This window comes from Manacus candei, unplaced genomic scaffold (assembly GCF_025592945.1).
Source record: "Manacus candei isolate 608988 ecotype Guabito, Panama unplaced genomic scaffold, ASM2559294v1 h1tg000008l, whole genome shotgun sequence".
Lineage (NCBI taxonomy): Eukaryota > Metazoa > Chordata > Aves > Passeriformes > Pipridae > Manacus > Manacus candei.
Window position 1 is genome coordinate 23,824,490 of NW_026138056.1, and position 13,095 is coordinate 23,837,584.

General features: G+C 37.9%; 1 protein-coding gene across 4 annotated transcripts in view; it reads right to left on the bottom strand.

Moving 5' to 3' along the window:
* Nucleotides 1-491: 491 nt before the first annotated feature.
* Nucleotides 492-13,095, bottom strand: part of ARFGEF1 (ADP ribosylation factor guanine nucleotide exchange factor 1) — an 89,851-nt gene continuing 77,247 nt past the window's right edge. For all 4 annotated transcript variants that reach the window (XM_051768287.1, XM_051768278.1, XM_051768267.1 and 1 more), the window contains 7 exons: nucleotides 8,595-8,664; nucleotides 5,521-5,650; nucleotides 4,744-4,883; nucleotides 4,324-4,492; nucleotides 3,717-3,855; nucleotides 2,671-2,788; nucleotides 492-1,936 (listed from right to left, as the gene is read on the bottom strand). In XM_051768287.1, the coding sequence (XP_051624247.1) occupies nucleotides 1,772-1,936; nucleotides 2,671-2,788; nucleotides 3,717-3,855; nucleotides 4,324-4,492; nucleotides 4,744-4,883; nucleotides 5,521-5,650; nucleotides 8,595-8,664 (931 nt within the window). In that variant the 3' untranslated portion in view covers nucleotides 492-1,771. The remainder of the gene's footprint in view (nucleotides 1,937-2,670; nucleotides 2,789-3,716; nucleotides 3,856-4,323; nucleotides 4,493-4,743; nucleotides 4,884-5,520; nucleotides 5,651-8,594; nucleotides 8,665-13,095) is intronic.

Genomic DNA, 13,095 nt, shown 5'->3' on the forward strand with positions numbered 1-13,095 from the left:
GTGCTATTCAGAAGTTCTGTGGGAGCACACTGGAGAACACTTTTCCACTTTTACTCATCAAATCAGAGATGCTGACAAAGCTGAGCTGGCTGATGTGTTCCAAGTCAGCAGGCAGCAGAACTCCCAGCCTTTGCCTCCCAACCACCCTTTCTCCCTTGTCAGTTTGGTGTTTATATTTTAATCCCCAGAAAGCAATACCCAGTATTTGAGTTTCTATCTGGGCAGCACTAGAGGGTTCATTTGACCAGTTCATGCACAAACACTTTTATTCTCCTCCTCCCTGCCCTTTGTTTTTTTTTTTTTTTTTTTAATTTACCCTTCTTTTTCCCACTGTATTTGTGAAAGTGAGAAGACACATCACAGTCAACCAAAGGTCACCCACCTTTCTGCCCCCAGGAGGCTGGGGTTTGCCCTTTTGAAACAGAAGCATGAGAGGCAAAGCAAACTAAAACAAGTAGCTGTGGATTAGACCGGTTTTGATTGCACTGATGAAAGAGTTCAAAAACTTTATTGACCTATAACCTGATTAGAATATGCCAGATGAGAACCAAATATTGTACAGAAAGTTGTACAGAATTTTTTTTTACATAGAAAACTTTACATATCTGTACCATATACATTTTGTCCATCTGAAAAAAATTTCTACATCCATTGTAATACAGAATGCTTGACAATCTCATCTGTTAACCATCAGAGCACAATTCACAGTATGAATACATTTCCAATAAATTTAACCATCCCCAAACCATGCCAGATTTGTTACTTGAATATATTCAACATTAAATTCTGTACATAAGAGTGAAATCTACATCAAACAAAAAACATCTGACAGCAGACACAACCTAGACTTGTTTGCAGTGATTCAAGTTCCAGTCCTTGAAGGATCATCATTTCAATGGCTCGTTTTAATATTTAAAAGCCCTAAAACAAGTATATTACAGGTAGTTATGTCAGTCGTGATATTTCTACCGCTGTTCTTGACAAAAGTCGGCAACACTAACTTCTGGGCTACAATGAAACAAAGCAAAACAAAACAACAAAAAAAGAGGAAGAAAACTCACAACCCCAAAAAAAATAAACCCAAACTTCTAGTGCATTTGGTAAACGAGTAAGAGTTATGGGCTTTCAGCAAATCAATATTACAGAAATAAAACAATTCCGGAAGAACTGTATAGTGTTAAAGAGTTTATATTACAGACCTGCATCTCTGTACATTTTCACAGAAGGATGATTACCAATGTCTCAGACAGCCTGAGTGTGCAAAAATCTTAGAATAAGAATATCAGACATAGTTGCTAAATATCTTTTACCATGAACAATAATCTCAATTTTCTTTTCACTATAAACATTTTATCCTTCAAAATACAGCTCTCCTGAGTTGTACTTCTCGCAGAAGCTCAAACCTTTACATATATATGTTTCTTTGGGTACATTTTACCTTCACACCCGCCATAAACATCTGTTGCTATACTGCTGTCTAGGACAGTAAAGGATACTGCAGCCCATGCTGACAAGGGGACTGTGCTAAAAACTGGCTTTGTGCTCAGCACGAGCCAGGGAAGAGAAACCGATAGAGATAATCCGTCAGGAAATAAAGGGACTGGAGTGTTGCAAGCCTTAATTACAGTTGTAAGCGTCTGTACCGTTAACCCTTGGATACATGTTGCCACACAAAGAAATCATTTTTATGGATATCCAGACAGAATGGCTCAGCTACCTGGTCCTTGTATTTAGCTGAGGAATATAAACTTTTAAACAGTGTCACTATCTGCTACTGCTTGCTTATTCCAGACTCTTGTTCTGGTGGTTGGGATATTTGGAAAACCACACCAATCCGCAGGAAAAACCTCCGTAAAACAGCTCGAAGCTCAGGAATAAGGTCAAACTGCATGATTTCACACAACAGAGGATAGTAGAACGATGCATGGGCTTTGAACTGCAGAGAAAACAAACAGAAGAAATTACTCTATTATACATCAATACACCTCGGAAGGCACATTGCAAGATATGAATTTTAAATACTTCTCCAAATCACAGTGAGAAACCCACAATGTGACTAACAGAAACGTCTTTATAACTGAAGTTAGCAGTGCTACAATAAGGCTATGACAGCTGTGACATACTCTGACAGATGCTCACTAGCTACATACAGCTCCTTACTAATGCTTATTCTCCAAAAGGAAATATTTTTCTATTACCAGTTTTTTACTGTAGTTGGTCCCTTTCACTTAAATATTTCAGCCAGGTTTTGTTAAAAACAGAGAGAGATCTAAATATGGATTTATTTATTGCAGAATTGCTTTGGAGAAGGTCAAGGTGAGGTACATGTAGCACTGGAGTCAGAAACAGAGGTTAATTCTTTGAATCACTAATCCTATTCTTCAGCAGGAGAGGGGTAAAAGCAACTTAACACACAGTTCTAAAGGATTCCAGCATCTTTCAACTTCTCTCAGACACGTTTTATTTTATCACTCACTGCACCTTCACGCTGAATTATTACTGTCAGTATCTGTCAAATGCAGTTTGAATGTACATTCCCTCAACAAAGGAGTGTCTACAGAGCAGCAAGAGCTTTTAAAGTCAAGTCTATAACTGTGTGTGAAGAACTGGTCTAGAACTACGTCTTACCTGTAAATGTTATCTGAAGCACCATTCCAAACAGTTACTTACCCTTTCATCACTTATCTTCAGCACTTTAGTCAAAAATAAGAGTAAAAGATTAGTCCAGGCTTCCCGATGACTTTCTGAAGTAAGAGTCAGGAAATAACTCAGAGCCTCACTGCAGACACTAGAGAGAACACAAACAAAAATTAGTAACTCATATTTCATTCAAAGCTCTACTGCAGAGAAGGAGCTCTGGCTTTGTAACTCATGGCAGTAGAACCCTGGTGTAGAACAGCATTTTTTTTATGAAAGCTACTCTAAGCCTGATTAGTTACAGAAGGCAGTGATCTTGTTCAACTTAAACCCAAAGCCCTCGTAATTCAGCAAAAAATAAGCTGATAAAATGTTATTATGCTGTTTGTGCATGTATTTGAAGTGCATCAAGTGTTCTCTGAGAGGTATTAAAATCCACATGACAAATGCTATGTAGACTTTAAGAACATGTCACGCTGATGTAACCAGGTAGTTTTCAGCTCTGCTTCCTGGTCTGTGAACCTTAAAGTCTTTGCCTTAAGTGTTACTGTCATAGTTTTGAGCCCTCTCTTATTCCAACACTTGCTTGAAAAACTCTGTAAACAAAAACCATTCAGGTGAATCTTAGTATTCAAAGTAATGAATAAGCAAAAAGCCAAAAGCCTCTCTATGTGCAACACAAAGCTGCTCAACCCCAGCGTCTGTTTCTGCAGATGAGAAGTGTCAATTCCCTAAAATACCTGAGGTTACTGAAACAACAAAAAATCCCAGCGTTTAGGTGACAGTTGCCTTCCTTTTTAAAGAGGAGCTGTAACAAGCCCCCACCTACCCACATGATACAAAAAAAGGTGACAAACCCTTTGTTCTCTCCAGCAAAACGTGTAATGAGAACAAAAAGCAGAGACAGCATCAGTAGCTGGAGGCACAGCACATAAAAACTCTTAGTGTTAGCTGTGACCACCACCGTGCACATTAGCTCTAGGAAATTTACCTCAAACAGAGAAGGTGTATCCTTTTAAATAAAAAAACTCCTTCAACATCAGAAACAACATCAACAGGTTCAGCTACATGGACCTTACTTTAATAGTCTATGCTGGACTTCCTCCCACGCACTGGTACGGCTTTCGTCCATGTACATACGGAACAGAATGCGCAACCCACAGGCCAGGCTGCTCGTCTCCTGCTTCAGCAGGTTAGGCTTTGATTTGCCTTTGAAACCTAGAGAAATTCCAAGCATCCATTTAGATTTTTGGTTCAGCTGACATTCTCCCTAACAGTCCCCCACTTCTAAGCATTTTCTGCATGTAGACAGTTAGAAGAATGACCCTGGGTAATTAATTTCTCATGACATTAAGTACAGTGGAGCACTGCTACAAATGAACCTATTTATATATGCCACAATTGTGTTTGGCACCCATTTGTACATAAGTTTCCAATGTGAAACCTCTGTTTGTACCTGCAAGCATGCGACTCACATTGGCAGCTGTAACTTAGTGAAACCTTAAATTTTAGGAAACCAGGAAGATATCTGCACCTGCACAGATGAGGTCTCCTTCCCTTAAGAATCCCAAGGTCATAAAGCTAAAGCCTGATACTCAATTTTTACATTCAGCTTCTAAGTAGTTTTGACTTTAAAAGCACAGTAGCACCCTGTCACTAAGTATTTCCCCAAGATGACTGACTCACCTGCTTTCCAGAGAGCAGTTCTCTGTTCATTGTTTGAATTAAATGCTTTAGCAAATCTGTGAGATTCCAACAGACAATCCAGAAGTTTGAAAAGCTGCTGTGATGTCAGAAAACGATACATCCCTTGATCTTGTGTATCCACGTGGACATCAAAGTCTACAGCATCTCTCTATTAAAAAAAAAAAAAAGGAAAAAACCCAAGGATTTCAAGTAAAAATTCATAACTGTGTTCAGCAAGCTCTTGTGATAACTCAATCCTACCCTGCTGCCCTGGCACAGCAAAAGCAATTTAATGCAAGTTGGAGAAGATCTCAAATGCATCTAAAAACTGTAAATTAGCAGACACTGTAAGAATTTATGAAACTTTATCCACCAGAGGAAAAGCTGTTAAAAAGAGAGAAACTTATCTGTTCTACTTACTTGTGCTGCTGCTAGATTCTCTGCATCCTCTTTTTTGCTAGTTGCTGGGAAGAACACAATGTTGTCGATCGTCTGAATGAGTTCCAGCTGTACAACGCATTTGATCAAAAGAGCAGCAAATAATTTCTGTTCTGGAAATTCTTTAAAGGAAAGAAAAAGAAAACTACTTGTTAACTGGGGAACTGCAATACTTTTTTCTTTTTTTTGAGCTATTTTGAGGGTAAGTTGAAGAACAGTTTGACTTCAAGTATATTCATAAAACAAACCTGGAAGCCACCAGTCTTGAACCACTAAAACCAGAACTTATGATCATGTTAACAACTGGCACCACAGTCACGAGCATTTAAGCACTAACATGTAACTTTGCACAAGTTATCTTAAGGGTTTCATATATTCTCTTCAAATCATAGACAGGATTTTATAGCTACATTCTACAGCTGTATTTTCAACTACAGCTTCTGTTGCATTTTGCACTGAAAAATCTTTGCTCCTAAGACAAAAAAAATTATTACTCATTTACATAGCATTGTAAGGAGAACACTATTTTTAATATTTTGCTTTTGGTAAAAAGCCTGCAAGTTAGCAGCTGAACTCTTGATTTTTAAAACACAGGTCAAAAGTGTGGACCCACAGGAATCCAACAGAGTTCTGAAACACTATAGGATGACAAAAATGCAAACAAGGATTTTCTTCTCATCATGTTTCTACAGATATCAAACATCTGCTAAATACTACTCTTAAAAGAGATAAAATGCCAAGTCACTACAAAGCACGCACTTGGTGTTGGCCTGGTTTTACTTGTTTCTTCACCTACTGTGGCCCCTGTGCTGGGCTGATATGGGCGTCCATCTGAAGGTCTAGGCTGAATGGAATCATGAATATCTACTGACTTCTGTGAGATTGTGTCCTGAAAACAAAGCCAAAAAAAAAAAAAAGAAATTAACTTACAAAAAACTTTGGCAAGCAATTGTCAATAGTGCTGTGCTCTTCACAGCTTAAGATATTTGCTGTTTTAACACTGCACTTTTGTTCACTTTGGTTTTATTTGATATTATCATTCATGAAAGATGCATGAAAAAGATGACCTAATAAGAAAGACTTGAAAATTTAACAAGCAACAAATATTTAATTACACAGAAAAGTTAATGTATTTTGCAGAAAGGTCTTTGTATTCCACTCAACCATTTAGTGTGTCAGCCAACAGTTTGGCTTTTACCAGGTGACGTGTACAAGGTTTGCTGCAAGGTTGCCCCTATGAGGTTGCGAGTTATGCTGGTGATGGTACATGCCATTGGCAGGGTCTCCCATGCCAGACAGGTCAAAACTGTAGGGTCAGATATAATATGTCCATGGGCAGGATGGGCTCACTAGCCTTCTGGCAATCATCCTAGGAGAAGGACAATTCTAATTTCTAAATCCGGGCACATGGGGCTTGCTTAGCCCTGTAAGGCCATCCATCTAAGAGAAGGACGCTCTAATGAAACCTACATCCTGAGGATCTCACTGCCACTGTCCAAGCTCACTTGGCCCTGGTAGATGAACCTTAGGATTAAAGGGTGGGCTCAGTTCCGCGCACACTGTGTCTCACCTAAAAAATCCACCGCGCAGGCTCTGAGGAGCCTGTTCTACAGTGAAAAAACCCCTCAAGACCTTCTGTGAGAAACTGTTTTCCTTTATAACTGGTGAAAAATGTGAACGCACAGCTCTTAAATGACAAGTCCAAGCAACATGAAGTATCATGAGACTTTCATCTTTACTTGTCTTTACTCCCTTGACTGTTCTGAACCATAAGCTCCTAACACGTCTGTGGATGATACAGGAATTTACCACAGTGAAATGATGGAAGAGAATACATTTAGAATCATAGAATCACAAAAATACTCTAATTTAAAATTCTTTTGCCAGAGAGCTGCTTCAGCAGACTTCTGCAATGTGTTCTAATTCTCCCTGTTACTGTCTTACCCTGTGAACTAGAACTCAGTGACTTTAGAAGAGAAACTGTTGAAGTTTTGTTTTATTTTTTAATAAATATCTTCGTTCTTGACAAGTTGAACGTAAAGTATTAAAATTAATACCTATTGTTTTCATTTCAGAAAGCATTCATTGAAAGAGGGAAATGTAATTAATAACAAAATATGCTATCATTAACCGCAAAGCACATATCTATACACAGACATATATGGTGACCAGTGACAGGACTCAAGGGAATGGCCTGATGTTGTGTCAGAGGAGGCTTAGGTTGAATATTAAAAAAAGGTTCTTCACCCAGAGGGTGGTTGGGCACTGGAACAGGCTGCCCAGTGGAGTGGTCACAGCACCAAGCCTGACAAGAGTTCAAGAAGCATTTAGATGATACTCTCAGGCATGTGGTATGACTCTTGGGGATGGTCCTGTGCAGGGACAGGAGTTGGACTTGATGACCATTGTTGGTCCCTTCCAACTGTGATATATATCTATATCTATATATCTATATATAAAATAATGTCCCACTCAATAACCCAGCATTTCTATTGGCACTTGTTCCATAAGTGCCACTGAAGACTATACATTAATACCCTTGATTGTGCTGTTAGCAAGACTTAAATCTACACATATAGTTCCTATAAAGAATGTATCGACTTCTCATACCAGTATAAACCAAGGATTTCATCACTACTAAGTATAAATATATATTTTAATAAGTATCACATCTATACATAGCAAAACACTCCATCATATTTGAACTACCTAAAGAAAAATGAGATGAAATTATCTAAAGCCTGCAAAAAATCTATCCTACCAAAAAGATCCAAAGTATTTATCCTTTAATACTATTTATTCTATAAGTTCTGTTAATTTTGAAGTTGCAAAGTGTTTTTTACATTGAAGATGAAAAAAATTTTTGAAAACATTCATGCTAAAGCTATTTCAAAGAGAAAAGATTCTTCAATTTACTCAAGACCAAGACATTTAATATATCTGCCATATATGCATGCTATCATTGACATAAATGGATCAAAAATGTAGCCAATGTTTAGATCAAACATTTTACATATCAAACCACTATAAATGAGTCATACATAAAATAGCATGAATATACAATACCTATACAATGAGAACTGGCCATCACAAACATTTACACTCCGTTTCAATTAAATTATGGTAACACTCCATAAAGACAAATGGAGGGAGTCGGACTTTCTTGGTAGAGCTCATTTGGGACCATTATCCTTGAACAACTGTTATCAAATGCTTCATTAATCTATGAAGAACTTTATGCAGCAATCTTGTGGGAGTTTCAAAAGACAAACTAATTCTCATCAGTAGTAAAGTAGCTACAGGGCTGTCAACCCGTAGGTAAATCCAAATTATACCTCAGTTTATTCAACCAGTGCTAAGCAATCTCATGGTTATATAGATTTTCTATTTTAAACACTGACATTTAAGTTCTTATTACCAGAGAAAATCTGAAGGAAAAAAAAAAAAAGAAGTCAATCTGTCATTCTATCCCCCTTTACCATTTTCTCATCTTGCCAATGTATCAAAATGAAAGAAAAAACATGACCCAAAACAGGAAACAACTCAAAGTCTAAATACAGTATTAGAGAAACTATGAGACACAGAACATGACCTAAAACAAACACAAGTAGCTACCTAAAGCCAACTTCTGGAAGCTATGTCTACTGCAAACAAATATGTAATTCTTTATCAATTAATTTCTTGTTATTTTAAAGCACTAAATAGAACTCTAGCTGGAAAAAAAGTTTTCAAGTAAATCATAATTGAAAAATGTATATTTTGAACTTATTCTTCATCACAACACAATGATACCCAGCTCTTGCAATCTTAAAGTATTTATTTCAGCAGCTTACCAGTTTTTCTTTTGCATCAGAGGGAGAGCCAGAGCCAAACTCCCCTGCAACGGGTCGCCAAGTCAGCAGCCTTTAAAACACAAAATCAATACCAAATTTACTAAGTTTGAAGTACAAATCAGAACCAACACTCTAAAAAGTCCACTTCAACATGGTGGGGCTTTTGTTTCTATTAATTTAATTAATGGAAGCTAAACATTAAAAGAGTATGATATAGATACTTCCATAAATTAATAAACTAATTTCAGTTCTAAGTACACACATTTTTCTTTCACACAAATTGAAAAATATAAGTATTGTGGTTTTTGAACTTCAATGTTTCTGCCAGATACTTTGGACAGACAACTGGATTATGCAGAGGTGAAGTAATTTTTCTCAGAAATAGTGGATTTGGTTTAAGGCAGTGTTCTAGTGCCATTAGTGGGCTCTGTTCTCCCACACTGCCTTAAGCTTTACCTAGAATAAGGAATTAATCTACCCCAGAACAAGTCTGCATGAATATCTGGAAATGTTTTGCATCCTCTCTGTGGGGTATGTCCCAGCACTGTGTTTCCATTTTCACTTAGGATTCATTGCTGTTATATGGTATCAAGTCACTGACAATACTGATCATTCTCTGCTGATTTCCTATAGATGTTGTTGTCTTGAAAATCTTCACCTTAAGCACTAAAAAATTTCTACATTGATTGTAACCTATTGAGGCTGTCTGTGCTTGCCAAGAATTGAGGGAAACTGGATTAAACAACTTAAGTGGTCCCATTATCTCTTTTTCTTCAAATCTATCACTACAAAGTAAAATTAAAGTTATTTGTCATCATTAAGATCTCAAACTATTTAGTTTCAGTCTGTGTGAGGCAACGCATGATGGAAGAGTCTTTTCTCACTGTGTTAAGGTTCCTAAATTAATGTATCACTGATCTCCAGACAACTGAAGATCAGATAACTAGAAAGACAAACTGGAGATAAGGAAATATAAAATCTTGAGGCATGTAATGAGACAACAAATAAAGTAGAACAGAGAACTGAACTGATTCTTGAAAGCTACAAGGACACAAATTGAGGTCTTGGAATAATGAGCCGTTATGAGCCAGTAGAGGCCAGACCATCATAATCTGTGCAAGGAATCAATTCTAACTCTTGAATTTCTTGAGGACAAGAGGGCATTCAGGTTGGCTGTCTCAGCACCAGCAAGCCAAGACTTGCTCTCATGAAGCTTCAGAAAATTTTCATCAACAAAATTTAGAAACAGAACTTAAACAAAAATAAAAATAAAAAAAACCCATTAAAATAAATTAACAAACTATGGGCTGGATGAGCAAACAGTGAGGTGGATCAAAAACTGGCTGAACAGCCTAGAAGCTAAGAGGATGGTGACAAGGGGCATAAAATCTAGTTGGAGTCCAGTGGTACATCCCAGGGAGCAATACCGGGTCCAGTTCCGTTCAACATCTTAATGAATGATCTGGGTGATGGGGCAGAGCGGACTTCAGCAAGTTTGCTGAAGAAACAAAAGTAGGAGGAGTGGTTGATATACCAGAGGGTCATGATGCATCCAGATGGATCTGAACAGGCTGGAGAAACGGGCTGATGGGAACCTTGTGCAGTTCAACAGGGGTGAAGTGCAAAGTTCTTCATTTGGGGAGGAACAACCCCATGCACCAGGACATGCTGGGAGCTGCCCAAATGGAAAGCAGCTTAACAGAGAAAGCCATGGAGATCCTGGTGGACATCAGGTTGGACATGAGTCAGCAGTGTGCCCTTGCTGCAAAGAAAGAAAATGGTATCCTGGGCTACATGAGGAGAGGGAGGGGATCCTGCCCCTCTGCTCAGCACTGTGTCCAGTCCTGGGCTCCCAGTATAAGAGACATGGACCTACTGGGGAGGGTCCAGAAAAAGGCCACAGAGGTGGTGAAGGGACTGGAGCATGTCTCCTATGAGGAAAAGTTGAGAGGGCTGGGACTGTCCAGGTTGGCAAAGAGAAGGCTCGAGGCATCTCATCAACATATATAAATATCTGAAAGGACAGAACAAAGAGGACAGAGCCAGGTTTTTTCCAGTGATTTGCAGTGCCAAGCCCAGAGGCAATGGTACAAACTGAAACACAGAAGGTTCCGTATGAACATCAGGGAACACTTTTTCACTGTGACTGTGACCAAGCACTGGCACAGGTTGCCAAAAACAGCTGTGGGGCTTCATTTCTTCGAGATATCCAAAAGCCAGAATACGATCCCAGGAAAACTGCTCTGGGTGGCCATGCCTTAACATAGGGGTTGGATCAGACAACCTTCAGAGTCCCTTCCAACTTTAGCCATTCTGTGTCATTCTGTATTAGTACCTTCAGCTATCAACACCTCAATGATTCTGTAGAAGCTTGGCAGCAGTACAGTTTGTGGTTTTCTAGTGAGTGATCCTTGCTGGAATTGGTAGCTGAGTAAATATTCCAGTACCACATTTTCAAAACAAGGAAATAATATGTTCATCTCTCTTTGTAAGAAAGTAACTTGCCAAGAACCAGCAGAGGCTGATACTGATACTGCAACTAAGAACTCCTGCAGCCAATGTTGCAGCTCTTAAATTGAATAAGTTAGTTACACAATACTTGGGAGATGTTTCATATGAATGCTAATAAAGAACATATGTTACCCTATCTGGTCACAGTTATAAGAACCTCTGCCAGAAGATACTTTACACTCCAGAGATTTGTAGCATCTGACTATTTCAAGACAATTAGCAATTAAAGCACTTGCCCAGAAAGTTTTCATATATACCACTGTGAGAATTGTCCTCTTCAATTCAACATTAACTATTGTGTTACTTCTGCACATGGGTAAACAAAGGTAAAAGCATCATTTCCCTAAGTACTGAGGCAGCCTTCACAAAAAGTTGGGTATTAAAACTGCATTGTCAAAAAAAAAAGTAATAAAAAATTAAGGCTGGGAGGGCAGGAAAAGCTCCATTGCAAAAATAAAAGGAAAAGCTTTGTTGCAAAAATAAGGCTAATAGAGGGACTAAGAAATACAAATATGGGATTTCAGCCAAACCAGGAGTCACAGAAAAAGAACTAGATCCCAAAAAAAGAGAGGAAAAAAAAATGAAGTATCCTCCTAGGACTCAGAAAGAGAAGGAAAAAAAGATGAGTACAAAGTCTCCATTAAAATTACAAATACCTGCATATTGTTTGGCTTTAATTAAATATGGTCAAAGTGAAAAGACACTTTTGAGCAGTTTTTTGTCACTCAACAATTGCTGGTGTACTTTCACCACGGAAAAGGAGATGAATTACATATGCTCAAGGGATTACTCTCATATAAAATATAAGTAAGATTTACTCTACCCTGCAAAAGCTGGGAACCTCCAAGAAATTAAAGAAGGAATAATATAATGAAGTTCTCAAAAGAAGGCACAGAAAGATGAAAAAAGGAGATGAGAAGACTGGAAATCTATGGAAGGAATCAGATATTCTCCCAGGAAAAATAACCTATTTGAAAAGCAGAAGAGCCATAATCAAAGGGAATAATGCACATATTTCAAATCAGATATAACTAAAGGCAAGAAGAGTATTTTGAATGTGTCTAAATATTAAGATATCCAGAATGCTGCTGCAGAAAGGTTTCTAATATTCAACTATAAGAACACCCAGAAAAATAAGTTTTGATTGTGTGCTGAAATCAAAGCAAATATTCTGCTAGTGACTATTTACTTCAAAATCTTTTCAAGTATGGGACACAGTAATTTAGGGCTAATTCAACTGGACTTTTACATCCAAAGATTTGGTTTCAAATTTTATCTCTGGCAGTTACCAAAATGCAGAAAAAATATCTTGCTAGCTCCCGAGTGTTTCAGCTTTATTTCAGTATTATTTTTGGATGGAATTAATTCATACCTACTCTCATAAAAAAAAGTAGGTGAGGTAGTGACAGATTTTATCTGTTAATGAATGAATCTGTTTTGGATTTTTTCCGTTAATGAAGCTCTCTTTGAGTGTTATCTGATACACAACTCTAAAATTAAGGAAAGACTGACATGCAGAAGGCTCCTTTTGCTTCAGTTTTCTTCAAGCCTGAACTAGGTCCCAGAAGCAAAGGCCATGAACTAGCTGACAGACACAGAACAAATAATAACATCAGATATGAAAACAAGTAGTGTTTCATCTCAATGTTGGTAGCACAGGGGAAAAAACCCCTCAACTTTGGCATAATGCTGGACATGATTTTTTGTTACTCTGCCCTCTGATGCATATGTGTAAGATAATCCTCTGAATGGGGAAGCCTTGTTTCAAGAAGCTTCACATTAGTTATAACATGAAGGGAAAGAGTTACTAATTATGCAAGATCATTTTCATAAAAAGATTAGGATTCACAAACATATTATGGAAGTTAACCATCAACCACAGAGACTTAGATCTGTAAGACTTGAAGTATTTTAGTATTTTGTGGACATAAGACTTGATATGCATGCAGGTAACCGGAGAACTAAGCCTTAGCTGAAACACTGAGGGAAC